Raw genomic sequence first — 26,132 nt, forward strand, 5'->3', positions numbered from 1 at the left:
CTATTGTTCGAGTCAGTGTCGGAAGTTTACCTGGGTACAGGGTATTTCACAGTCGGGCTTGCCTGCAGTTTGGTTTAGGTAGCATTTGAAATGTGGACGCTATTGACGAAATTCTGCAGCGGGGGAAGGGAGGGAAAATTAAGGAGGAAATTCTGGTCCTTTGGAACCAACTTTGCAGCAAGACGGCGGAAACCCAAATCTATAATGTCCTGAATTGATCTATAAAAAATGTTTAAGACCTCTGCCAGCTTTCTGATGGCCAATTAGCAATTGTTGACCAATGCGTCTTATGCACAGTGGCTATTCCTAAAGATAATTCTCGATTTTAAATGCAAACATTCGAAACAAAAATACTAAATTGCAATCGATATTAATGTAATTATACTTGACCTCGAGGCTGGAATACCGGCATACTCCTATGTACATACATAGGTAGATATGTATGCACACACTATTTATATACATACCTTTCTATGTACATACGGGCATCCGGTTTTATTATATCACTTCGCAGTAGAAAGAATATCGAAAGTTTAATTCATTTTCCAGTTATAGCGCACTTCGTACAATAACAAAAAATGTAAGTAATTGGTTTGTTTACCTTTATTAATAAATACTGTGTGTTATGGTATCTGCAGAACCGACAGGACAAGATGCAGAACCGATTATGTACTTTTTATCGGTTGGTGCAAATAATTGCTGGTGAGCTTTGAGCTAAGATCGGTACAAAATCAGCTTGCCCTAAGATTCCACATCAACACTGCACTGATCGCTGATCAGGTGTCCCTGGCGAATGCGCCCACTGAGAAACTATAGCTAATATTGCAAGAAAAGTATTGTTGTTTATTATCTCTTTATTACTTAGTTTGATGCTCTTTGAAATGGTAATCGCTTTTTTAGTATCTCAACTCTATCTCTCCAAACACTGACTAAAAGGTGTGGCTATAGTTATGCACCATACCTTATATCGGTAAAACGTAAAAAGAGTTGAAAAATTCACAAAAACATTCAGTTGGGCTTTTTATTTCTGAAGCATACTTTATGATTAGGTCTCAGAATTTGGGACTTTCCTGCTGATCCCAATTATTTATGTATATACTACAAGTATTTCCTCAAATATGGTGCTACTTACACATATTGTAGCTCCACGACTATGTTTGGTTAAACAAGTATCTTTAGATTTTGTTTCGTTTAGGCACAATTACAGAAACTTGTGGAATACGAAATCAAAATATAATGTGCTGCACATTATTTACATTGCAAACTGGTCGGAATTCCCTTATTTTAGGCAAAATGTATAAACTCAAAGATGTTGTTACGACGACTTTTAATGCCGTGGTGGTTAATTAATAGTGAAGCAAAGGTATGTAGTAACTACATTAAAGTTACACGTATAACCTCTTTTGTAATTGTTGTAAATGCTCTCACACACTTGTTCTCATTAGTCGATTTGTGGCCAAGAAGGAATTGTTTTCCATAGATTAAACTATTGATGGCACTCGTTGCGACTGAAACTCTTAATGTTTTAGTCATATTTATATGTATATGTATCTATATTAGAATTCTGCCGCTAGACAATTAAGCAAATGTCCTGCTTATTTACTATTTATGTATGTACCATATTTATTGGATTAGAAAAAAAACTGGTACAATTGAAAAAAGGTAAGTCCCTTACTATTTCAAATACATACGTTTTACATCTGCTACTTACATATACAAATACTAAGCCCATTTATATTTTTTTTTAAATACTTAAAATACATAAAATTCATTTATGTGTTTGTATACAGGCGGGAGAGGGTCTAACTTAACAATATTCTTTGTTGTTTTTTAACTAAATCAACAATTACCTTAAAGAGTACATAGGAAAAATTACAAAGCTCTGGCTTTGTTTTCGGTTATTTTTTTGTTAAGGGCACTTCCGACCACTGTGCATTTGACACTAAAAATAAATTCATTATAAAGTAAACAATAACCACATTTTTTTCTTGTTGTTATTATTGGTGTCGCATGGAAGAATTTTTACCAAACTTCACATTTGTTGGTCGGATTCATGCGTTTTCCCGGTTTACATTGAAAAACATCCGCAAACTCTTTCATGTTCGATAGCGTGCCTATAACTCGATATTCGGATGGTGAGTGTGGATCCTTTTCCAATTGCAGCAGATTGGTTTCATCTGTAGTGCTGGAGCACCATACCTGTAATCGAAAAAAGATATAAATGAAAAATTATTTTTTGATGGCTGTACTGGTGCCCAAGAAGAAAATGAAATGTAACTCTTAAAACAATAATTAGATAATTCTTTAAAGTGCAAATATGGACAGTACTTCTAATACTCGTATCGTATGTACATAAACTTTGATATCTAGTATCACGTTCTATTTTCCTGTAGCTGCAGAGGATTCGAGAGTTAAGAACTCTTTGGAAAACTTTGCGTTTCCCTGGACATAGGAGATCTGGCTCTGGAGTCTGAGTTCGGTTATTTTAGCACACAAATATTACCAGGATTTATGGCTATAAATGACGAAATCTTTAATTATTTATTAAAATATATTTTATTTCCTGGAAAGTAATCCTTTCCAGATGCAATATACGTATGCCAATCCTCGAAGCTGTCAAAAAAGCCCTTTCTGGAATGCTCCGCACCTTCTTTGATTTGGCTTAAATCTTCTCAACTGTTTCAAAACTGTGTCTTCAATTTCTCATATACAAGTAGCTATAATTTCCATCCGTTTTGTTTTTGGCGAAATGCTCATGGAAACTAGTGCAGTGTTGCAGCGTTTTTGAAACCAAACGACACTTGACTTTAAAGAGGCTCGAAAGGTAATTTGAAATAGTGTTGACTGATCCATAAGAAATGCCAACCGCATCAACAATGTCTCTAGTTGTCAATCGACGATTTAGGAGCACCAATCCTTTTGATTGTTTAACGTGTCGCGAATCACTTTATGTTCTTGGTCGACTTGGACGTGGTTTGTCTTCAACGCTTTCTCGATCCTCCTTAAAAAATCTTAACGTTTTTATCCTTTACAAAAAAATGTGACAACATAAAAATACAGTATAACTTGCTTAGCTCCATCGACAAGATAGCTGTATGAAATTTTCTTTAAGCAGCATAAATGGGGGATGTCGTATGAAAATAATTACATTTTGTGGCATCCAAGTTAACAGCCTTTTGGACTTAAGCGCCCCATATCGGCTGTCGTTTTTTGTCATTTTCTAAAAATATTTCTTGTTTTTATCGTGGCTTTGGTCTTTCAGTGCACACATACATACTAGACACCTGAATGAATGGCAAAAAAACCACATTCGAATGCACAATGCTGATTGAATGAATGAGTATACACACGTACAACTCAGTCGCACTCAGTCGAAACGTAGAAAAATGAATTGAATGGAGTGAGAATACGAAAAATTTAGACGTAGATCTCGAATGATTCGAATGACAAACCGGTAAAGAAGAAAGGGGGGGGGGGGGGGGGGGGGGTGTGTATCAGAAAAAAAACACAAACTCGTTCTGCCTAGGGCTTTGGGGAACCTGAATGCCAAGTTTGGTTATCCTAGCTATTGTACTTGCTGAGATCGTTGCGCTCATACAGACAGACGGACGGACGGACAGACGGACATAGCTATATTGACTTGTCTTGTCATCCTGATCAATAATATATATACTTTGTGGGGTTTGTCACGCCTCCTTCTCTGTGTTACATACATGCGCACAAAACTAGTATAGCCTTTCACCCTTTGGGTGTAGGCTATAAAAATGTGTGGGACCCCCACAACATAATAAAACTTCATGTACATACTGTATACAAACCGCAGGAGATACAAATTTTGGTTAAAAGATAAAGGTACTTGTATGTTAGTTGCCTTTTTAGGATAGCTGCCAAAAAAGTCTGGGCACAGTATTGAAGGCAGCAAGCAAATTATACTGCTTTTTCCGTATCGTAACACCCGCTCGACTTCAGGGCATATTTCCCGGTTATACAAGTAAATACTTGTAGTTGTGCACAGTATAAGCATGTTTAAAATTTGAAAATAAATGCATATTCCGAAATGTTTCAACACCATTCGATTGATATGCATATTCGCCAATAAAATCTTATAATTAGCTATAACAGTGCTCTCACACCATGTGCTGGTGAAGACGTTATCTGAGACATCATGCCAGTATGTGTGTAAATAGGCCTTTTATCATTGGAACTTACTTGGGCAAATGAAACGAAAAACAATTGTGGATGCGTTAAATTCAGACCAGGCAATTTTAGTACGTCTGCTTCCTTTTCGGGTTTAGTGCGCAAATAGGCATGATAGGCTGCTTTTAGGCCGCCATTATCCGCAATATTCTCACCTGTAACAATACGGTAAATTAGAGAAGGAAACTTTTTACTACAAGTAGCTCTGCCAATCGTTATCAATCCACTCACCTAACATTTGCTTTCCATTCAAATTGCGCCCGTTCATCTTATAATTGCTATATTGCTTCGCAATGCATTCCGATTTCTCGTTGAAGCGTGCAATACTTTTTTCATCCCACCAGCGGTTGATGTTGCCATATTTGTCATATTCACGTCCCTGATCGTCGAATGCATGCGTCAACTCGTGCCCCATAACAACTCCCATGGCCCCAAAATTTAGGCTCTTGGGGTTGTTGATATCAAAAAAGGGGGTCTGCAGTATGCCAGCAGGAAAAACAATTTGATTTTTCGTGGGTGTATAGTAGGCATTAACAGTTTGCGGTGTCATGCCCCAGTGGGTCTTATTCACCGGCTGATCTAAACGCTGCAGGTTACTCTTCAAATTATAGATTGCCACCTGTATGTTATTTTCAAAATACGCGTTTGCTGTGATAGTCAAGTCAGCATACTTCCGATCCAGCTCCTCATGGTTAAGTATATAATCGGGAAAGCCAATCATGTCCGAAATTTCGTTTGCTTTTTCGATAGCACGTTCACGCGTTACTTTGTCCACCCAACTGAGGTTCTGAAGGTTGAGCTTAAAGGCCTCGCGGATCTCGACAATCATTTGCTCAGCGGCGGGCTTGCTCTCTCCATGAAAGGCTTGGCGCACAAATATAGCGCCCACTGCGAATCCGACTACATTATTGGTATCAGAGACGCAATACCGCCAAATTTCCTCGCCGCCGTCCGACCCCATCAACGCTTTTCGTACGCCCTTGTACGCATCTCGAAAGGGCTTGGACAGGCATGAAGTGAGCGTTCGCACAGCTTGCCAAATTAAATAGTTGTTCAATGTTCTGAAATGTAGTTAGCTAATATGACCATTCAAAGTTAAACCATCATGATAGGGGGCATACTCACATTTTGCCTGCCTGCGTCTGCCCCATGGCCTGAATGATATGTGAAAGATTCTTTAGAAAATCGGGTGCATACACTACGACTACCTCCCGCTCAGTCACGCGCCGATTAACCAGCTGCAGAGCATCGTCGAAATGCTCTGTCCAGTTTAGAAAAGGCGAAAGCACTCCCAGCTCCTTCAATGTCATTGGATGATACATTGCTTCCTCATTCCGTCGATCTTCCAGTGGTATCGTAATATTGGCAAGTTTCTTTTCAAATTCAATGACCGCTTCCATTTGAACACGTGCATCCTTCTCGTTGGCCCCCAGCAGTACACATACCTTGGTCATATATTCAATATACTCACTTAGCACCTTGCGATGTATATCCGTTTTGTTATTATAATAATCAGCAGTTGGCAATGTTAGACCACCCTGATCTATTTGTATAACATGGCGAGATGAATTCTTGTCATCCTCGCCTATGGCCCAACCAAAAAGGCAATTGAAATTGTATCTGTGAAAGCACAAATATTTTATGACGAACTTAATACGCGTGATAGGCGATAATTCGCAAGTCTTACTTATTGTGCAGTATTTTCAGTGTATCGCCCAAATTCCATTTATCCACATTGTAGCCGCTTTGCGTAACATTCCATCCACCAATTTGGACAAGCAAATCGGTCATGGGCTTGGCACCCAGTTTTTCCATATGATCTTCTGAATCTAGGCATGACTCATAGTAGGTTTTAGCCTTACGCTCAGCTTCCGATTTGAAGCTCTTTGCTGGCCTCTCAAGAACATTTCGTATGATCAGCTGATTCATTTGCTCCAATTTGCCAAAAGTTCCCCACGTAGACTTCCCCTCCGGTATTGGATTATTCTTAATCCATTGGTTACTGCGAAGCGCAAATGCAACGGGCTTATTGACTTTTACAACTCTGTTCGCCTTCAAACATACCAAGCATATCCATAGAAGTCATCGCAGGGATCAACAGATGCATCAATGGACTTAAGTATCTCACTAGACGCAAATATGCAGTGCCCGTTGAGGCAGGGCAACTCATTGGCGCTCAAGCAGTCTATTCAAAGAGTAAATTAGTTATTACAAGTAGCTCGATGTGCTACGCAATACCTGACACTCACCCTTTTTATGGGGTTGTACATGTAGCACGTGTTTAGTCTTATCGTTTGATCCATTAAAAAATATCACTATAAGCAAGTTCAGAATTATGATGAACATGACAAAGGTGGTTATAAGCAGCCATTTTTCCGTTTTGTTGCGCGAACGCCAATTCCAAGTGGCCTGAAAATAGCAAAGTGAATAAGAAATATGTATATACAAGTACTATATGTAATTGTTTAACTCAATCCCAAATGCTCGTACATGAAAACTTAGTTGTTTGCGCAACAACCCAACATTATATCAAGGACAGGTCTAAATAAAAATTATTCAACTCCCGAAAGTGGCAATGCGAAAAATCAGCATAAATAGGACCGACCTAAGGAAAACCTACCCAACCCTATTGGCTGCAAATGTGGCATGGAAAGATGGGGGCGAAAGGGATACTACGCCGTAAATGACAGTAAATGAGAGATACCGAACAGTTGTCCAGATTCACTATTACTTTTATGCGCAATACCCTACTAGCATTACGCGGTAAATTGGTCATCTGTGCCCAAGGCTTAATCCGCCACAATTTTGTTAATAACATTTAACTTTCTCCTATGCCAACAATTTCATAAATACTACCTACGAATTCGATCCAAAAAAATTTTGTACCCCTTATCGGTAGTTCCTTAGACCTATAAGACATGTACTGGTGAGTTAGTGGCAGGAATGCTTCCGTTATTTAAGTTTTGATATTTTTACTCTGTACATGAAATGTACAGAAGTATATTAGGTTTGCGGGAGCTGAAAAATGTAGCAGGCTTGATCAGCATGACAAGACGAGTCGATCTATGTCTGTCTGTCTGTCTGTCCGTCTGTCCGTTCATATGAACACCTGGATCTCAGAGACTATAAGAGATAGAGACACCAAATTTTTCACAAAGATGCCTTATGTGTGTACGCTATACGAGTTTGTTTTATTTTTTTGATTTAATATGGGCGTTTTCCCGATTTTCGATCCAATTTTTTTTTTTTAATTTTCTTAACTTTTTTAAACTCTATAATTATTGTAAACATATGTACAGAGTATTTCAAAGTCGGGACACCCGACTTTAGCTTTTTTACTTTAAGATGTTTTTAAGAGTTTAAGATACTTGTAGTAGTAGATAGTTTTTAATATTATAAAGTTTAATATATATAGTGTATTTTAAAATCATAGAATTTTACATACATAAAACAAAAGTAGAGAATTACATATACATGTATATACTTGTATGTATATATTAATCGTGTCTGCAAATTGTTGTTTATGAAATATTATTAATGCAGTGTTGACAATATTATGTAGAGGGAATCGGGCGAAGATCTCAACAAAATATAATAAGCTCGTGTTGCCTTCCGAAAACCAGACAAATGGAAGGACGAACTTTTCCAGATCGATTCCTCTCCTTATGTTGATTAGGAATATATACTTTTGGGATAGGAGATGCTTCCTTCTCCCTGTTACATCCTTTTTAATCTTCTGGTACAGGGTATAAAAAGGGTTTGTACTTAGGAACAAATCTGTTTAGTTGCAGCATAAATATTTCAAAATCAAATTGGGCATTGAAAAGTGAATACTAAGGAATTTAATATTGATCGATTCAAATTTGTCTGTATACTCGTATATGAATGGATATACATTTGTATATAGTACTATATATGTACGACTATATACTTATGTATTTGAATGTGTGTACGTTTATTTTTCTGTACTAAAAATACCGCTGTCGTTAATAAAATGCTTATACATACAATTAAAAGAACCACAAGGAAATGCTATGATCTTTTAATCTTAAATATCACGCATGCTCCGCTTATAATTAATTGTAATTGCCCGAACAGTTAACCAATATCGCAAAAAATGATCAGAACATCAGACTCTCAGGACACCAGACCGCCACCATAGAACCAAATCTCCCCAGCACCTTTCGCTAGATTAGATAAATTATGCTACGTAACATAATATTTCACTAGATGCGAAAAGGACTGGGACTAGAGCTAGGCACCACCATTGCGACTACCTCTGCGTTGATTTTTCCCTCATCACAGACCCGCCGGGAGCTTCCCAAACCACTTGCTAGCCACCATGCACGAGTCGAGGTTAGTGTCTCTCGGCAGCAAATCTTATTGGATGCACACCACCGTGACAGTCATCGCTAAATTCTACATTGTTTCCCCTTCCTCAGCACGCGATGCTCATTTTTTTCTCGCTGCCATAAGACTCGCTGTGGCATAAAACGCCAAGCCAGGGCTTCACATTGGATGATTGATTTTGATTTACAATTCCCGGTGCAATAATTTAAAGCTTTCTCACTAACAATCGCCATCTGGATATCTACTTAAGATATAACAATTCAGCGAATGCCAGTTTGTGCTGTTTCTGCAACCAAGACATCGTATGTTACCACCAGATCGTTGCGATTCCACGATAGGTCTGCGAGACTATTCAGACTCGAATAGAGTTTTATAGTATGTACTGCTAAGACATCTATATCTTTCTCAATGCTTCTTGTTGCAACATTCATCTCTCATTCATGCTCTCCCTAAAGCTTTTCATCAAAACGACCAGCTTATATAATTGTGGCCGAAATTAGCTTGAGATCTTACTTGGGGCGTTTTGGTTCTGTTACCATATTTGCCATTGCTGTTCATGCACTTCGTTTGTTACTGTTGAGGTTGTAGAAAGGTCCTGAAAACAGATATAACGGTATTATGTTACTTAGGCCTAGAAATGAAAATAAGAAAGACGGATAGATAGATAGCAGGATAAATGATAGTCAGGCATGTTGAAGGGTATAGGAGCTTGAAATGCACTTGGGGTGAGTGGACTAAGCAATATGTTTTCCAGCATAATTTGTATTGAGTTCCATGAATGCTGCTGCGACTGGATCAGTGTAGCGCCGAGGAGCAGTCAAATCAATCAAAAGCCTGTGTTTCGGTTTTTTCGATACAAATACTAGGTATACCGGCTTCGTCAACCAGATGACAGCTTGGCAAGGGTTGAGTGGCCTCCAAGTACACTGTTGTCTTTCAGGATCTGTACTTGTATGATACAAGCAACACATATGTTCTGGATTTGTTTTGTGCTCCTAAGCTGCCTGGTAGGTGATCGATCTGTGATTGGAGTAGTCGACTTTGGCGCAGCCGTGAATTATTATTTGTTATGTTGGACGACGATTCCAATCTGGGCTTCCGTTTAAAAGTGGTCTGTACATGACATATTGCTTATTCGGATGACGGAACCTTGGCCATTTCAGGTTTATATTAATCCACATTGTAAGGAAGACGGCATGCGAACGGATGATAGGATATTGCTTAAGCTCACGGAAGAAAATTGCTAGAGGGTCAGATCCTTAGTAATTCAGAATCAGAAGAGAGTATAATAGCGTGCAAGACTATCTCGACTTCACATGGCGCTTGAATACATAAAAGTCAATTAGTAAAAGAGACAATAACCTCCTAAGGTATTTATTTTTAATATTGAAATGGATCTGCCATAGCTGAACTCAACTTATATCTGGGGTCATAAAATGCACCCCTGGTTAAGCAATGTTGTTGATGCCAAAAGGTCTGCACCTTCACCAAAAAGATATCATCGGGTGCGTGTTTATATAACCGATTTGGATCTGTAAGAGCTGCTCGTTGTTGGACTCCTCCCCTAATTCCGCCGTACAGGCGATTGGGTCGGGCGTAAAGCGATGGTTATATTGTTGGATCCCAGTGTTGGCGATTTGATAGTGGCCTGCATCTTGTTGGAGCAGGAGCCCTGCGGGAAGCGCTGTTGGCTTTACATACCTTCGAATTGAACCTGTCATAAACCTGACTCAGTCCGTTAAAAAAATTAAATAGCGAGATTATTGATAAAGTAGAAGCGCATGTTCGCTCTAGATTAAGATTATCGCGTGCTACTGCACTTGCGGGTGCAGCATGGGCTTTTGACCTTCTTGACGTTTCCCCTATTGTCGCCATCACTGGCAAATGCTATTAATGGCTCCAGGCTGTTTTTGTTAAATTCTGAGTAGCGAATTCCGATAGCAAGCCATATATATTTTGACTGGCAGCGGATGGGTCTTAACCTACTTGGCCTTTCGACCAGTTTGCGCTGGAACTTTTAATAAGAAAACAAGAAAGGAATGCTAAAGTCGAGCAGGCTCAACTCTTAAATACCCTGTACCACCCCATAAAAAAGTATTTAAATTAATTAATTAATTTAATTTAAATAATTAACTAAATTAATTTAATTAATTAATTAATTAAATATAAAATATTCCATGCATGCATACATACATTTACATTTACATCAGAATCGTGCCTTATGCGTGTTTGTGTATGCATGTATGCATTGGGCCTGGTTATATGGCTATAACTTTCTTTCCGATCATTCTATCATAATGAGAATTGGTATACGGTTATATAATAACTAACCTAATATGACTACCAAATTTTAGTTCAAAATTCTAAGAATTACGGGAGTTATAGAAAATCGGTAATTGGGGGGGAGTGGGGGGGTGGATCAGAAAAAATGAACAAACTCGTCCTTTCTCGGTCTCAGGAGAATCTGTTTACCAAGTTTGGTTATTCTAGCTCTTATACTTTCGGAGATCCTTGCGTTCATACAGACAGACAGACAGACAGACGGACAGACGGTCAGACGGACAGACGGACATGGCTATATCGACTCGGCTTGTCATGCTGATCAAGAATATATATACTTTGTGGGGTCTACCAAGCCTCCTTCTGTGTGTTCCATGTGCACTCGCACAAAACTAATATACCCTTGTACCCTTTGGGTACAGGGTATAACAAGAAAGGAATGCTAAAGTCGAGCAGGCTCAACTCAAAATACTCTGTACCACCCCACAAAAAATGAATAAAATAAAATTAAATTAAATACAAAATATTCAGAATATATATACTTTATGGGGTCGGAGATGCTTCCTTCTGCATGTTACATACGTTGCACAAACCTAATATACCCTTTTTACCCTACGGGTACAGGGTATAAAAAGTTTGATCCTTTGGTATTCGAACTCACATTTACATAGGAATTGTGTCTATGTGAGTGTATGCATGTCTAGGCGTGTCTATTCGTGCCTGTGTAAGCATGTGTGCAGTACAAAGTTGAAGCAAAACAACAACAACATTTCCTGGCAGTACTTGGGAGTGATTATATGCATGGCTATAACTTCCTTTGAAATCGGCCTATCATGCAACTTATATATACTTATATATACGGAGAGAAATTCCAAAATACACATTTTTTGCGTAAGGCATATTGGAAAAAATTTTGGTGTCCCTAGGTTTTATAGTCTCCGAGATATAGGTGATTATCAACAAAATAAAAAAACTCGTATAGCGTAAAATTTGAAAGTATGCGTCGACATTTGGAGGACGCCTAAAGCTGGTCTACAATATATTGAAAAGTAAATGATTATTTTCATTTGAAATATTATGGAAAACATCAACTCAACGAATAATTTGTGTGCGTAAAAAAGTGTTAATTCTAAGGTTCCCAGTAGCTCATGATTAATTGACAGTAAAATATATTAATAAATGACTGGCATCTTAAAGCTCTGCACCAATTTCTGATGATTTCTGGTGTCCCTAGGTCTTATAGCTTTCGAGATATTATATATATATTATACGAATGGCGTTACGGAAAAATCCCCATAGGAGGAAGTGGGGGGGGGGGGGGGGAAAGGCGAAATCAAAAATATAAAACAAACTCGTATAGCGTACACACATAAGGCATCTTTGTGCAAAATTTGGTGTCTCAAGCTCTTATAGTCCCTGAGATCCAGGTGTTCATACGGACGAACAGACGGACAGACAGACAGGGCTAGATCGACTCGTCTTGTCATGCTGATCAAGAATATATACACTTTGTTCGGTCTGCCACGCCTCCTTCTGACTGTTACATTTTTCAGATCGCGCGAACCTAATATACTTACTCTTGTACATTTCATATACAGAGTATAAAAAGAGGTTTGCTGCAAAGTTTCATCACGATGGTCTACAACTTTGGTTAGTATTACAACGTCATCCATGACAACATGGGCCTCCCCGCTGACATAATCGATCAAGGCATAATCGATCAAGATTTTTTGCATTACAAATTTTGTTTGAAATTTATTTTTAGCTTCTATAATTATTGTTCTCTTAGGTTACACGTATTTCAAAGATGGGACACCCGACTTTTCCACTTGGTGTACCCTGTACCTGAAGGGTATATTAGGTAAATGCAAAGTGTGTAACAGGGCGTTCCTAGGGCTCACCCCCTTTCCACGCTACAGAATTTCAATAATAAAAACACAATTCCTGACTCTTCTTTTAAATTTCATTAAAATTTAAATGTTACTGTCGGGCTTGCTCGAGTTCAACGTTCACTCTTTTTTTAATTATTTTGTATGTATATGTATCTTCTGTATTGCTAATGGTAACAAAATACTAAGAAGTGCCGTTAATTTTTACCGATATGACTAAAAATAGCTTGCCAGCGAAATAAGTAGAATAACGACAAATAACAGAAAACATTTATTTAATATATTCAATATTTTAAAATACTATTTTTAAAACCTTACTACCGGTTCAATAAGGGTTTTTAAATCGAGCCGTTATTATTATTTATACCCATAATTATACCGGATTCCATTGAATTCATTAGGTTTTGAATAACTTTTCGATAAATTTAAGCCCATTATATACAATCTTTAAGGGCCTTTAAAGTATTAAGCTGCCTTCTTTTGACATACAACTTACTACATTTGGTTTTATAGTAAGTCTGGGCTGCGAGCAGTCCACTTGAACACATCAATATTTCATTCAGCAAAGAATATTTAAATAAGAACAATGAATTGAATATGTAAATATTTATTTGTGTTATGCAATTTGTTTCAGTGTCACTATTACGGGAGTTTAATGAAATCACTAATTGCGGTATGTATAGGGAACAAAATTCTGAAATACACATTCTTTGCATATTCATATAAGGTACATTGGAATAAAATTTGGTGGCCCTAGGTCTTGTAGCCCCTCCTCCCAGTCATCTGAAGCAAAAATGGGTCAATTTCGGAATTTGAGATAATAAGCTGAAAATTGATATACACCTTTTTTTGGCGTTCTATATGTTTCATAAATTATCGTGTCCGCGTCTTAAGATATTCAAGATTTGCTGCAAAGTTTCATTACGATAGGCTTACAGCTACGGGCAGTTTTTGAACAGGCAGATAGACAGACGAACCGAGTCATTACGGTTGATTGTGATTTGGATTCGTCTCGTCATGCCATGTCAAGTTATTAAAAATATGAAAAATACTAAGTCGGGCATCGTTTGCGCTTTAAAAGCAACAAGATCGTTCCACCGTCTGAACAAAGAGTTAATCTAACCTTTGCCTGTGTGGGTTTGCTTTAAATGTCTTTAATTTTAGTTCCTTGTAGCTTTTGAGTTGTATTATTTATTTTAATGTGCATTTTTTTCATAATACTATAAAAGAGCATATTTGAATATCAGATGTTCCAGATCAAGTTGCTTAAGGGCAATATGCAAGCAACATGTCTGACAATACAAGTATGTACGTGAATTGTTTCACTTTTTTATTTGCTTTCATTGTTAACATTGAGCCGAATAAATTCTGATACTAGAGCTGCTTTTTAGGTCACTGCCATGGGAATTGAGTACACCTCCAATTATTCTTATTTACTTACCCGCGCTGTATGGTATCTTATCTGAATACCAGTATGCCCAGTCGCTTCGTTAAGCTGGATGCCGCCAATTGAACTTGAATCATCTTCCGTAAATTCAGTTTGTTTGTAGCGAGTCATCTGCAAGATTGTTTTTTTGTATTTTTTGCATTAGACTCTTGATAAGCTGTGCATGTATATGATAAGAATAATAAAAGCTTGTGCATTGCGCAGGTCCATAATTTGGCAATAGGGGGAGGGTGTTTCAAAGCGACAACGCAAATAGAGAATTGCGTCAATCTCCTTCACCCTAATCCACTTTTATTAACAAATTTGTGCACATGTGTCGCGCCAGCGTAAATAAATGCAGATTAAAACGAGTATCACGGTACCCTGTACCTGCCCCTCTCTCCACTAAAGCATACTTTGTTGCACCAATCGCTCATATGAACTAAAAGGCCTACAAATACAAATGTTTCTGGTACTGGTAATGAGCTTTTAATACTACTTGTATAAGTGATTCACTAACCAACCTATAGAAAATATAGCATAAATATACCAATAGCAAAAGCCAAAAATTAAAAAGTATAACCGTCTAACAAGTTTCAAAAACGTATAGTTTCTACACAACACAACATTTTATAATGACCTTTTTAAAAGCTTTTACTACCTATGAATTATAGGTAGTGATTAGCTTGGTCGACATTTTTCGTATATAAGTACATATCCCTATATAAATATAGCTTTCCTCTACTTATATTTAAATTTCGACATAGATTTATTTATAAATTCGCTGTAGCATCCGAACAAAAAATGTCTATCGAAAGTGGAATAAGCAAATTGTCCATTTCCGACTTAGGATAACCTGTATAAAAAGGTTGGTGACTTTAGCTTTTGTACGTTCGGAGATGCCTACACTCATACACACATAAATCTTCCAATATGATACTTTTGGACAAAGTTAAGTCTCTAAATTATTTTTTCCCATGATCTATATGTTTCTATGAAAAATAGTCTTTCGGTGTTGAAGTTATCGAACCGAAAGATACATCTATCATCAGCATGACTAGACAACTTCATATAAACATTTCCGCCTATACTTCTGTCCGTCCATATGAACATAGGGAACTGTTAAGCTACAACAGCTAAGAACATCAAACTTCGTTTGTACTCCTCTCTTATTTATCAGCAGATCGAGCTTACCTACCGACCAAACTATACTATATATAGCCTCAATATTTTATATATGTACTTAGGAATGATCGGTGCAATGTATCTTTTAGTAAAATAACTTTTACCATTATTGTAACACCATTTGAACCCCAGTAATCGGAATCGGTGCACTATGCAACCACAATACAATAATGTCTTAAAGTTGTCAGATACGGGAAAAGATCATATACATATACATATGTATAAGTATCGAGCACTCACGACCTGAACGCTGCCTCCTTTTGCCTGCAATTAGCGCTTGGGCTTTCTAGTACGAGTTCATAATCCATATCGGGTCTACACTTGGACTAATTCGAAATGCAATAAAATAAGATTGTTTAATTTAGTTTGTGGTGTACAGTTTGAAGTCTATCGGGAGAAAAACACCTATTAGTTATGCAGTACTTAAGGGAAAATTTAAACCAATTATGGCAATTCTGTCCCCAATGCTTCGCCAAATGATGATGGATCAAGACATGGGTCCACCATGCCTTCTACTTGATATTGTATACATTGTAGCCCCTAGGATAGCTAGTTGTCCCTTAGGGTACAGCGTATAATTATTGCCGCGCTTAATAAGAACTCAGAAGGACGGGGGAAAATCAACAAAAGGCGCAAAAACAAAAGATGCGAAAAGTCCATTAAATATGCATGCATTTTTTCTTCCAAGTATAATTCATTTCACCCATTATAATCCGAATAATACATAAATATTTTTGGTCGAATTCCGACTACTGGGAAGTACCAGCGAGAAATATTCTATTTAAAGAATTACAATAAGCAAACAAGCAAAATAGAAAGGGAAACCAAATCTGTTTAGATTATAGGTGGGGTTGGCTTTTCGCGCCTTGTCCTCCCTTTCTGCGACCATGCCTAAGGCACACCTACCGTACGGCAACTGGTGAGCCACATATGTATTTAGCAAATGCAAAAAGTAGATCAATTTTTCACAACTATTTCATTATTGTACAAACACGGATGATGGCAATAGCAAACAACAAGCGTCAGACTTAGAGAGGTCAGCGAAAACGACGCGCGTCTGTGCTCATCCCATGACCGTTGAATGTGAACTGAGAACGGCCGCGATTTCCAGGAGAACGTTGGTGGCAGGCGGCAACAGTCGAAGCAAACAGCTGTGGAATCTTCTCCTCTGCTTTGAAATAGTTTTGCAGTGTAAACAAATTAATTGGCTCAATGATGTTATACATATGCATGTATATATGTACATAAGATTGAATAAAGAGGTGTATGGATGTGTGCGTCAAATATTCAGAGTCTGTTGTGTATTGTAGTATTTTCGCTTAATATTTTATGGCTTATAATCACACTTGCATTAATTAATAAGCACAACCCCAATTTAAGTACAACAAAAAATATATTTTGGATCAAAGTTTTTGATTTGGGTAAAATAAATATATGTATATATAAAATAAATATATGAATCAGAAAATGGGGCTTTTTTCAGAAGGCACAATCAGAATCGCAGAAGCATGATCGAAGCTACGAGTTCTTATAAAAAGACAATTTTTAAAAAATATTCGTTTGAAATGTATTTAAATTCTGTTTACACAAATGCTCAATTGTATGACTTTAGTTGCCTACCGCTAATAGATATTCACAATGACTCGTAAAGTAATGGCCAAGCCATGTCCCATTAAAAAGGCTATTAAAAACAATTTAAAAAGCATTTAACAAATAATAATGACGATAAATGCGAGTTTCAAAAAGTGTTCATTATATCGATCCCAGTCCTTTACTATGGTTCAGAGATGAGCGCAGCAGAGTCAAACCGACATTACATACAAGTAGACATAAAAATGTCAATGCGTATTGGACAGTTTACACTCAAGAATGATACCATCTAGCCGCATATTGAGTTCACACAGTTTAGTTTGTAGAATACAAGACAAATTTCTAAAAGCAAACAAAGAGTGCTTATTGAAACTAATACCTTTTCTTAGAAACAACTGATTTGAATGATAATTCATTGACTTGGGCTTGACTTTGTTAATGGTTACAAGATTGACACAAAAATCAAACTGCTCGATGAATTCCACTAATTTTAAATCACTTCCAAAAAGACGCTCGAATATGTTTTACCAAATATGTCCTAAGTGATTTCAGACCGGAAGATCAAGCAAATTCATGGAAATCGTTACGGATAATGAAGCTTAGCTTTATAAGTCAATGTACTCAAACGAAAGAGATCGATAATGATAGGAACACTTTTAAGACAAATAGCTACAAATTTAAGGAATATACAAGTAATACAATGAACACAAATACTTATAAAATGCCTGTCTACTGAACAACTATCACTGAACAACAGACACTGATTTATTCTTCAAGACATGTCGGTCTGAAATTATACGTGGACTAATTACTCCTCCAAATTTTTGCATAGGCCTGTCTCATCAAGGACAAACTTACTACCCTTGCACTTTTAAATGAAAAATATAAAAGCAGTTTATTAATAACCTAATTACAATCCAAAATATTTAGTTTAAATTTGTAAAACCTGCAGCTTTACCTATTATAGTAAATCAAGTCCAATAGCACGGTTTAAGTGTTTATCAATTCTCCTTTCATATGCGATTTAAATTCTTCAAATATCTCAAAAGTTACAGTTAAGGAGGCCGCTTCTGTTTTACATCGTCAAGGTTTTATATATTTGTATGTATAGAATACAGTATAGAGATATTTGTATTTGACTGACAAGCAGAATAAGGTTTGTAGCTGCTTGTTTTTATGTATTTATGTACATATACTTACTACTATCACAATATGCAACTGGATGGTTGGGTGTTTGTGTGTGTTTTCGTTAAACATTTGTAGTTCGTAACGGTATACTAATAGAAATATAGATACACATATGGTACACGAAAAAAGACCTACGCAACAGAGCGTGATTGAATGCGATGTTAGTTGTATATGTAATTATATGTATGCGTGAATGTTATTTTATTATTTAGTTAATAAATAAATGTTTGCATTTAATACTTACTACTACAGTGTGGAACGAGTCAATAAAAGCTTATACGTAAAAAGTTTCCTTGCCCATATGGGACGCACAGCATTAAATCGCCGAAGCTACACTCTCTCTTACACCACATTTGTTGCATGTGTATGTAGGCTGTGTGTTTGTTTGTATGTGTTTGTGTGTGTGTGTGTGTGGTATTAGGGATGGGGGATATGTGCTCTACTGATTAAATTAAACAGGCAATTATAGTTGTAATTTAATTTTTTAAGTAACTGATGTGGTTCGCTGTCATCGACTGCTCGCCCGCCTTTCTTTAACTTTGCTGATAACGCTCAACACAACATAGCACACACACAGAAGTCGGTTATATCGTATGGCCAAACACATGCTTGTACGCAAATACCCACTCTCATTAAACACATGGATATACACAACTAGCGCACAGGCGCGCGCTCAACTCCCCGCTCTTGCCTACCTTTGCGCTCATCTTTTGTATGCGCCTGAATAGATGCAAGGCTTTTTTCCACGTTGTTGTTGGACTTTACAGTTTTTGTTTATTAACACTTAGTTCGGTTAGCATTTAAGCAAATACTTATGTTTGTATATCGCCCATTTATATTTATTCGATTTTTGGTTTATTTATTTTTTTACTTCAGTATTAAATGCACAATTCTGTGTTCACTGTGCTTTATAGCCAAATTGAACGAGATAGTGCTGTATACATACATACATATATACACGTATGTATATGTACATTAACATATGTGTGCATACAATTTTATTAGTATGTATTATATATTTATGGATTTGGTATATACATAGTATGTATTCGCACTGTTGCATATACATTTTTACGTATATGGGTATAAATTAATAAACAAATAGATACGTATATTGTATGCACAAATACGTGTATATATAAAAGTGCATATATGTAGTACATGCATATCTGTAGCTACCTATTTATTAATTTATTACTTTATTTATCTAGCAGATGGCTGTGCCACCCAAGTTACAGAGATGCTACTCCTCTGGCTTGTGCTGCAAATGAATTTACACCAATGAATGGTACAAGAATGCGAGCACCGGCGCGAGAGCCGACATTTAAGCAACCACTACGAACAGGAACATACAAAACGCCAGGGCAATGCAAAAACGAAAAAAAATACGCACACGGACGGCAACAGTTCCGATGATGACAATGACGATTGCGACTATGGCGTCGTTTAACTTACCGCTTTTTCCAGCGGTAGTTTTTCTTACATCTTGTGCGCATCATGTACAGCGCAGTTGTGGCCAGCGTTGCCAGAGCGTTGCAAGGATTGGTTACTTGTAGCCAGGTGGCGCCATTTTATAATAATGCGACCTACCTATGTACCTTTTGCTCAAATGTTTCGCCATTGAAGGCTTAAGAAACATTGGAAAAATCTTATCAATGGCATCTATGCATAATTTATGCTAATCGGAGGCAAACAAATTCAAACTAAAGTCTTACAGCAAGGCGTTGTTTTTTAAAGCAATACATTTTTGGCATTATTTAGTTGACCTTTGTAGATCATTTAATATTTGCATATAAAAATGTTATAGAAACACTAACATGGAACACTTTCTGTTTTTTTATAGCCTGTACCCAAAGGGTGAAAGGCTATAATAGTTTTGTGCGCATGTAACACACAGAAGGAGGCGTGTCAGACCCCCCAAAGTATATATATTATTGATCAGGATGACAAGACAAATCGATATAGCCATGTCCGTCTGTCCGTCTGTCTGTATGAGCGCAAGGATCTCAGGAAGTACAAGAGTTAGAATAACTAAACTTGGTATCGAGGTTGACCTAAGTCCTAGACAGGTCAAGTTTATTTTAATAGCCTGTACCCAAAGGTTAAAAGGCTATACTAGTTTTGTGCGAATGTATGTAACACACAGAAGGAGGTGTGGCACAAAGTATATATATAATATATATATGTATATTATTGATCAGGATGACAAGACAAGTCGATATAGCCATGTCCGTCTGTCCGTCCGTCCGACTGTCTGTATGAGCGCAAGGATCTCAGGAAGTACAAAAGCTAGAATAACTAAACTTGGTATCGAGGTTCCCCTAAGTCCTAGGCAGGTCAAGTTAATTTTTTTATTATGATACACCCACTCCCCCGCAATTCATGTTTTTTATAACTTCCGTAATTTTTGAAATTTTGAAATCAATTTTGGTAGTTACATCCAGTTAGTGCTTATGTGTCTGTGTGCCAAGGTCCATGGTCATGATAGGTCAATTCTGAAGAAAGTTATAGCCATACATAACATCGCTGTCCATGCTCTGCTTGTTGCTCTGGCCGCAGCGCAGCCCGCACCTGTTGTTGTTGCTGCGGCTTTGGTTCAACTTTGTGCTGCATACATACATGCATATAAACACGCATAGACACGATGATGTAAATGTATGCTGTTAAAGGTGTCTTCTGTGTACGTATTAAATAAATTTTCTTTATTAATTCAATTTTTTTTTAATAATTTGAAAGAAAGACGCTGCTGAATTAATATGGCGTATAATGGTATATACTTTGTGAGGTCTGCCACGCCTCCTTCTGTCTGTTACATTTTCAGCTCCCGCAAACCTAATATACTCTTGTACATTTTATGTACAGAGTATAAAAATAAACTTGACCTGCCTAGGGCTTAGGGGAACCTCGATACCAATTTTAGTTATTCTAGCTCTTGTACTTCCTGAGATCCTTTCGCTCATACAGACAGACGGACATGGCTATATCGACTTGTCTTGTCATCCTGATCAATAATATATATACTTTGTGGGGTCTGCCAGGCCTCCTTCTGTGTGTTACATACCTTCGCACAAAACTAGTATAGCCTTTTACCCTTTGGGTACTGGCTATAAACATAGCTGAAGTTATGTATCAAAATGATCACATAGACCCGAGTATTTTTATACCTTGTACACGATGGGGAAAAGGATATAGTACGTTTGTGCAAACGGGGTAACAGGGAGAGGGAAGCATCTCCGACCCCATAAAGTATGAATATTTTTAATCAGTATGATTACATTGACCAAACTTGGTATTTAGACAAGTTTAGTCCCAAGGCAACTCGATTTTATTTTAGTTTTCCCCCTTTTCACCCGCTACAGAATTTCGTCAATTTCATAGCTATACTATACAAGTATGAACTAAACTTTGTATACGCAATAAATACAGTAGAATCTCGAAAAAATTAAAATCACTCGGATAATTTTTTCAAGCTGTTCTTATAAAAACGTGGAAGAAGACAAAACAAAGTGGGATAATGATCAATACGATAGTGAAGACGGCATTCCGTTGTCTGAATTGAATAAATAATTTCTTACCACGATACCGCTCAAGAGGTTCAATAGTTGATGTCATAGGTGGGTAATAACTTAAACATCAACATTGATGACATTGAAAGTTGAAGCAGGGCTCAAACTACGGAAGAAGACGTCGATACGGGTTACTTATCGAGTAAGACATTCCTTTTTCTTATTTTTGCTTCTAATATGCGCGCATATAACGCACCTGCGAAAGTTGCTTGGGTACAGGGAATTTCTCTGCCGGGCTTGCTCAACTACAGCCTAGGGCGTATGCAAAAAATTTTTACATCAAAGTCGACCACACGTTCAATATTAAATCGCACTATTTTACCATATAATGGAACTGAGTTGGATATGTTCAAGTTTTTTCATTGATCATATGCATAAATTATTTTTTAAATGCATCGTGCATTATTTAATAAAAATCTTAATTTTTTGGCCCCCCCTTTGGTAAAAACTGCGTACGCCCTTGACTACAGCTATTGTTTATTTCAGATCAGTGTTCAAATTCTGCTCATATATGTGCTCATATCGACGAGCAAATCATAAGCAAATACCCAAGAGTAATTTTTAAAGGAAGTAGCGCATGCTCGAGGGTTAAAAGAGAACACTCAGGAGTGAGGAAGTAAGAAACCCATGCCATGGCGTCGCCGCAGGTACATGCATATGTACAATTTTTATAGATGACAGGCTTGTGTGGTTCTGATAAGGCGAAATGTGTGTGGATATGAATGTTGTTTTAATCAATTTCATTACACGGTAGATTGGTTCCTAAAAAAGTCGTATTAAAACAAGAGAGAACGCTACAGTCGAGCAAGCCCGACAGTGTAATACCCTGTACCCAGGTAAACTTCCGTCACTGATATGTGCCCATAGCAGCAGCAAAAAGAGGAAGAAGAAGAGCAAACTTGTTGCTGCAGTTTGGTGGGGTTGTACTGGCGAGAATTTGTTTCGCTAATAACTTTTCTTAGAATTGACCGAATTGAATAAATTTTGAACAACAGTAGACAATTATATATAAATTATGTGTTTGGTTTAGGTAGCATTTGAAATGTGGGCGCTATTGACGAAATTCTGCAGCGGGGGAAGGGGGGGAAAATTAAAAAAAAAAAAATAAACTCGTCCTTACTCGGACCTAGGAGAATCTGGATGCCAACTTTGGTTATTCTAGCTTTTATAGTTTCTGAGATCCTCGCGTTCATCCAGACGGACGGACATGTCTAGATCGATTTCTCTCGTCATGCTGATCAAGAATATATATACTTTATGGGGTCGGAGATGCTTCCTTCTGTATGTTACATACTTTGCACAAACCTAATATACCCTTTTTACCCTACGGGTACAGGGTATAAAAACCGTGTAAAAAAGACATTGATGATATGCAAAATGAATCGTGCAAAATGGAATAAAATCGTGTACATTTTTATACCCTGTACTCGTAGGGTAAAAATGGTATATTAGGTTTGTGCAAAGTATGTAACATACAGAAGGAAGCATCTCCGACCCCATAAAGTATATATATTCTTGATCAGCATGACGAGAGAAATCGATCTAGACATGTCCGTCCGTCTGTCCGTCTGGATGAACGCGAGGATCTCAGAAACTATAAAAGCTAGAATAACCAAAGTTGGCATCCAGATTCTCCTGGGTCCGAGTTAGGACGAGTTTATTTTATTTTTTTTAATTCCCCCCCCCCCCCCCCCCCCCCCCCCCCCCTTCCCCAGCTACAGAATTTCGTCAATAGCGTCCACATTTCAAATGCTACCTAAACCAAACACATAATTTATATATAATTGTCTACTGTTGTTCAAAATTTATTCAATTCGGTCAATTCTAAGAAAAGTTATTAGCGAAACAAATTCTCGCCAGTACAACCCCACCAAACTGCAGCAACAAGTTCGCTCTTCTTCTTCCTCTTTTTGCTGCTGCTATGGGCGCATATAACTCAGAGACGGAAGTTTACCTGGGTACAGAGTATTACACTGTCGGGCTTGCTCGACTGTAGCGTTCTCTCTTGTTTAATTTTCAAGCCGTGTTAAATCAAAACCGTGTAAAAACCGAATTAGGTGTATTTAACTTTTGAAACAACTCATACAATTTATCATTTCCACACGTGTATGTGTGGTTGGCCCACATGTTTTTTGGGAATATACATATGTAAATAGATGAGCGGTTTTGAAGTTTTAATTTTAAACTTAAGCATCAGGTAGCTTCGGCACCCCTCCCCTCCCTGATGATGCCGGTTGGCTTCGTGGGTGCTTTAATATAATGGCCTGCGAAGATGATCGATCTGTGGAGCTGCATAGACAGGCCATCGAGAAAGTCGGGGAGGTCTATCCTGGCGCATAGCTTTCTGTGGTGGACCCCACAAGAAGGCTACCATGCAGGTGGCACTCCTCCTAAACAACGCATAGAGCAGCTGTCTAGTAGCCATAGGCGCCTAAAATATGGCTTCGACAAGGTCAAGCTGAATGTGTACAAGGCTTACACCGAAGCCTGGTAACTAACAATGACAACATCGAGCCCCCCAGCGACGATGATATGTAAATCAACGTAGAGGATCCCAGCGGGGAACTGCGCGACGACATATCAACAGGCTCGGACTACGGAAGGAACTGAGGAGGTTGTATACGGAGCAGGAGCTTCTCGACGTTACTGACGGTGAGGCCGATGCGACCCTTCTCCAGATTAACCTGCACCACAGCAAAGCGGTGTCCGCGTAACTATATTATTAGTAGTAATTTGTTGATTTGCAACAAAGGTAGTACCCTCGCCTTTATTGCAAGGAACTGTAGCGAGGTGTTGGACGCTTGCGCCTGACACCCTAGCTGATAAAATACAAGAATGGAGGGTCTTTGAAGAACATTCGTTCTCGGACCATAAATTTATTACTTAGCTATTGGGACCTGATGGGGCTTCCTTCCTCGTGTGGTTCACTGAATCTACCAGGCCATCATTCGACCGATCGCACTTCATGGGGTTGTCGTTTGGTGGCCGGCGCTGGACAATTCCTCTGGACTCTCTGCCCTGGATGATCTCTCAGAGCTCAAAAAGATTGAATTTGGGAATATAGTCAATTTCATTATAAGTACCGGATGGCTGAAGTAATGCAGTGGAGATTATATGGTATCACAATGGCCCTTTTATGCCTAAGCGTGGGGTAAACACCGTCACCTCGGGCATTGCAACCTAACCTAACCATTCAGTCCGGCCCTATTCAATATTGGAGATAAAAGTGTTTATCGTTTAATGAAAAAGCGTCGTCCCTGTTGGCTTTGAGTAAAGTTTAATTAAAATTTAATATAAGAAAGACAGTACCTAGTATATTATCCAAATAGCGGTTAGTAAAGGGACGACTTTATAAAGCTAAGAAAGGGAAACTCAACAACCGCTTTTATGAAAATATCGAGTGCGAAAGGTGGTCGTATGGTACTTATGCTTATTTAAAAATCATGCCTAATGCATGCATAAATTATAATGTGTAACGTAATATATTATAAACACTCAGTTCGGTCCCCCAAGCTATCTATATAAGGTGATACTTTGTCTTGGTCGATGGTTTCAATGTTTGTCTGACTTTTCGCGATAAAGTTTACGGAAACGGTGGCAGAAGAACTGCATTTAAAATCAATGCTTCCATTGGTCTACTTGGTAATACATTTCTAAAAGTCAGCCGCAGGTTCATAGTAGTGGTAGTTCAATACTGTAGGTACAAGCACTACTCAACACAACTGATCTAAATTAAAATCCAGTATTAAATTAAATTAAATTAGTTATAAAATCAAAAACTTGCTATGTGGGAGAGCTATACAGCGCGAAATAGAAATGTTTGATGAGGCAAAAAAAAAGCACCTCAGTAAGTTTGTTTGCTACTTATTTAATAAGTGTACTCCCAATATTTTTCCCACTGCTACTTATATCACTCAATTATTTCTTTGTAAAATAAAACTGCATCCACCGAAAAATAGTTGGCAAGTGTATATTTTAGACCTAGGGGGTGATCAAGGTGAAAAGAACGATCGCTATAATGTGCGAACAACTGACTAAGTCTCAGTCAAATCGTCGCTCCCATTAAATTCTTATCCGCAGAAGTACGCCACACCTGCCGTTAACCCATCTTCCATTACTTTAATACCACACAATATACAATCAGTACATTAGTATATCTAAAATTACATAATCATTGATACAAATAATAATCAAATGTACACACACACATTATATATAATCATATATATAATTAAATATATGATCCTCCCTCCCTATTATACTATGCATATATGTACATTTTAAGATAAGTTTATAAACATAGTACATATACCATATGTTCAATAAACTTCATCAACGCAATAAAGGGTTGGCTTGCTCCAAAAAGATCAGCAGTTCCTGCGACGAATTTAAATAAATATTTGGAAGTGTATTTAAATACATTGTATGTATATTGTAAATAATTTAGTTAATTTCTTTTTA

General features: G+C 37.6%; 1 protein-coding gene across 3 annotated transcripts; it reads right to left on the reverse strand.

Annotated features, from left to right (window-relative positions):
* Positions 1 to 995: 995 nt before the first annotated feature.
* On the reverse strand, positions 996 to 19,005 carry LOC115629239 (neprilysin-3). Of its 3 annotated transcripts, none has more exons than XM_030525655.1 (9): positions 18,801 to 19,005; positions 14,158 to 14,274; positions 6,447 to 6,606; positions 6,262 to 6,382; positions 5,885 to 6,199; positions 5,323 to 5,817; positions 4,429 to 5,258; positions 4,210 to 4,352; positions 996 to 2,199 (listed from the first exon to the last, which is right to left on the reverse strand). In XM_030525655.1, the coding sequence occupies exons 1-9, from the start codon at positions 18,810 to 18,812 to the stop codon at positions 2,023 to 2,025; spliced, it is 2,370 nt and encodes a 789-aa protein (XP_030381515.1). In that variant the 5' UTR covers positions 18,813 to 19,005; the 3' UTR covers positions 996 to 2,022. The 3 variants fall into 3 exon arrangements, with proteins under 3 accessions (XP_030381515.1, XP_030381516.1, XP_030381514.1); XM_030525656.1 differs by lacking the exon at positions 18,801 to 19,005 and adding an exon at positions 18,350 to 18,425; XM_030525654.1 differs by lacking the exon at positions 18,801 to 19,005 and adding an exon at positions 16,234 to 16,371.
* Between the last annotated feature and the right edge of the window lie 7,127 nt (positions 19,006 to 26,132).

The sequence above is a fragment of the Scaptodrosophila lebanonensis genome, unplaced genomic scaffold, assembly GCF_003285725.1.
Source record: "Scaptodrosophila lebanonensis strain 11010-0011.00,11010-0021.00 unplaced genomic scaffold, SlebRS2 tig00000138-arrow-arrow-pilon, whole genome shotgun sequence".
NCBI lineage: Eukaryota > Metazoa > Arthropoda > Insecta > Diptera > Drosophilidae > Scaptodrosophila > Scaptodrosophila lebanonensis.

Excerpts from the sequence above, each read along its gene's own strand:
- LOC115629239 (XM_030525654.1), bottom strand. The coding sequence starts at position 16,257 with ATGTGGCTCACCAGTTGCCGTACG. Across the intron at positions 6,200-6,261 it reads GACTTCTATGGATATGCTTG|TAACCAATGGATTAAGAATA; the intron begins GTATGTTTGAAG and ends TGCGCTTCGCAG. Across the intron at positions 2,200-4,209 it reads TTTTCGTTTCATTTGCCCAA|GTATGGTGCTCCAGCACTAC; the intron begins GTAAGTTCCAAT and ends TTTCGATTACAG.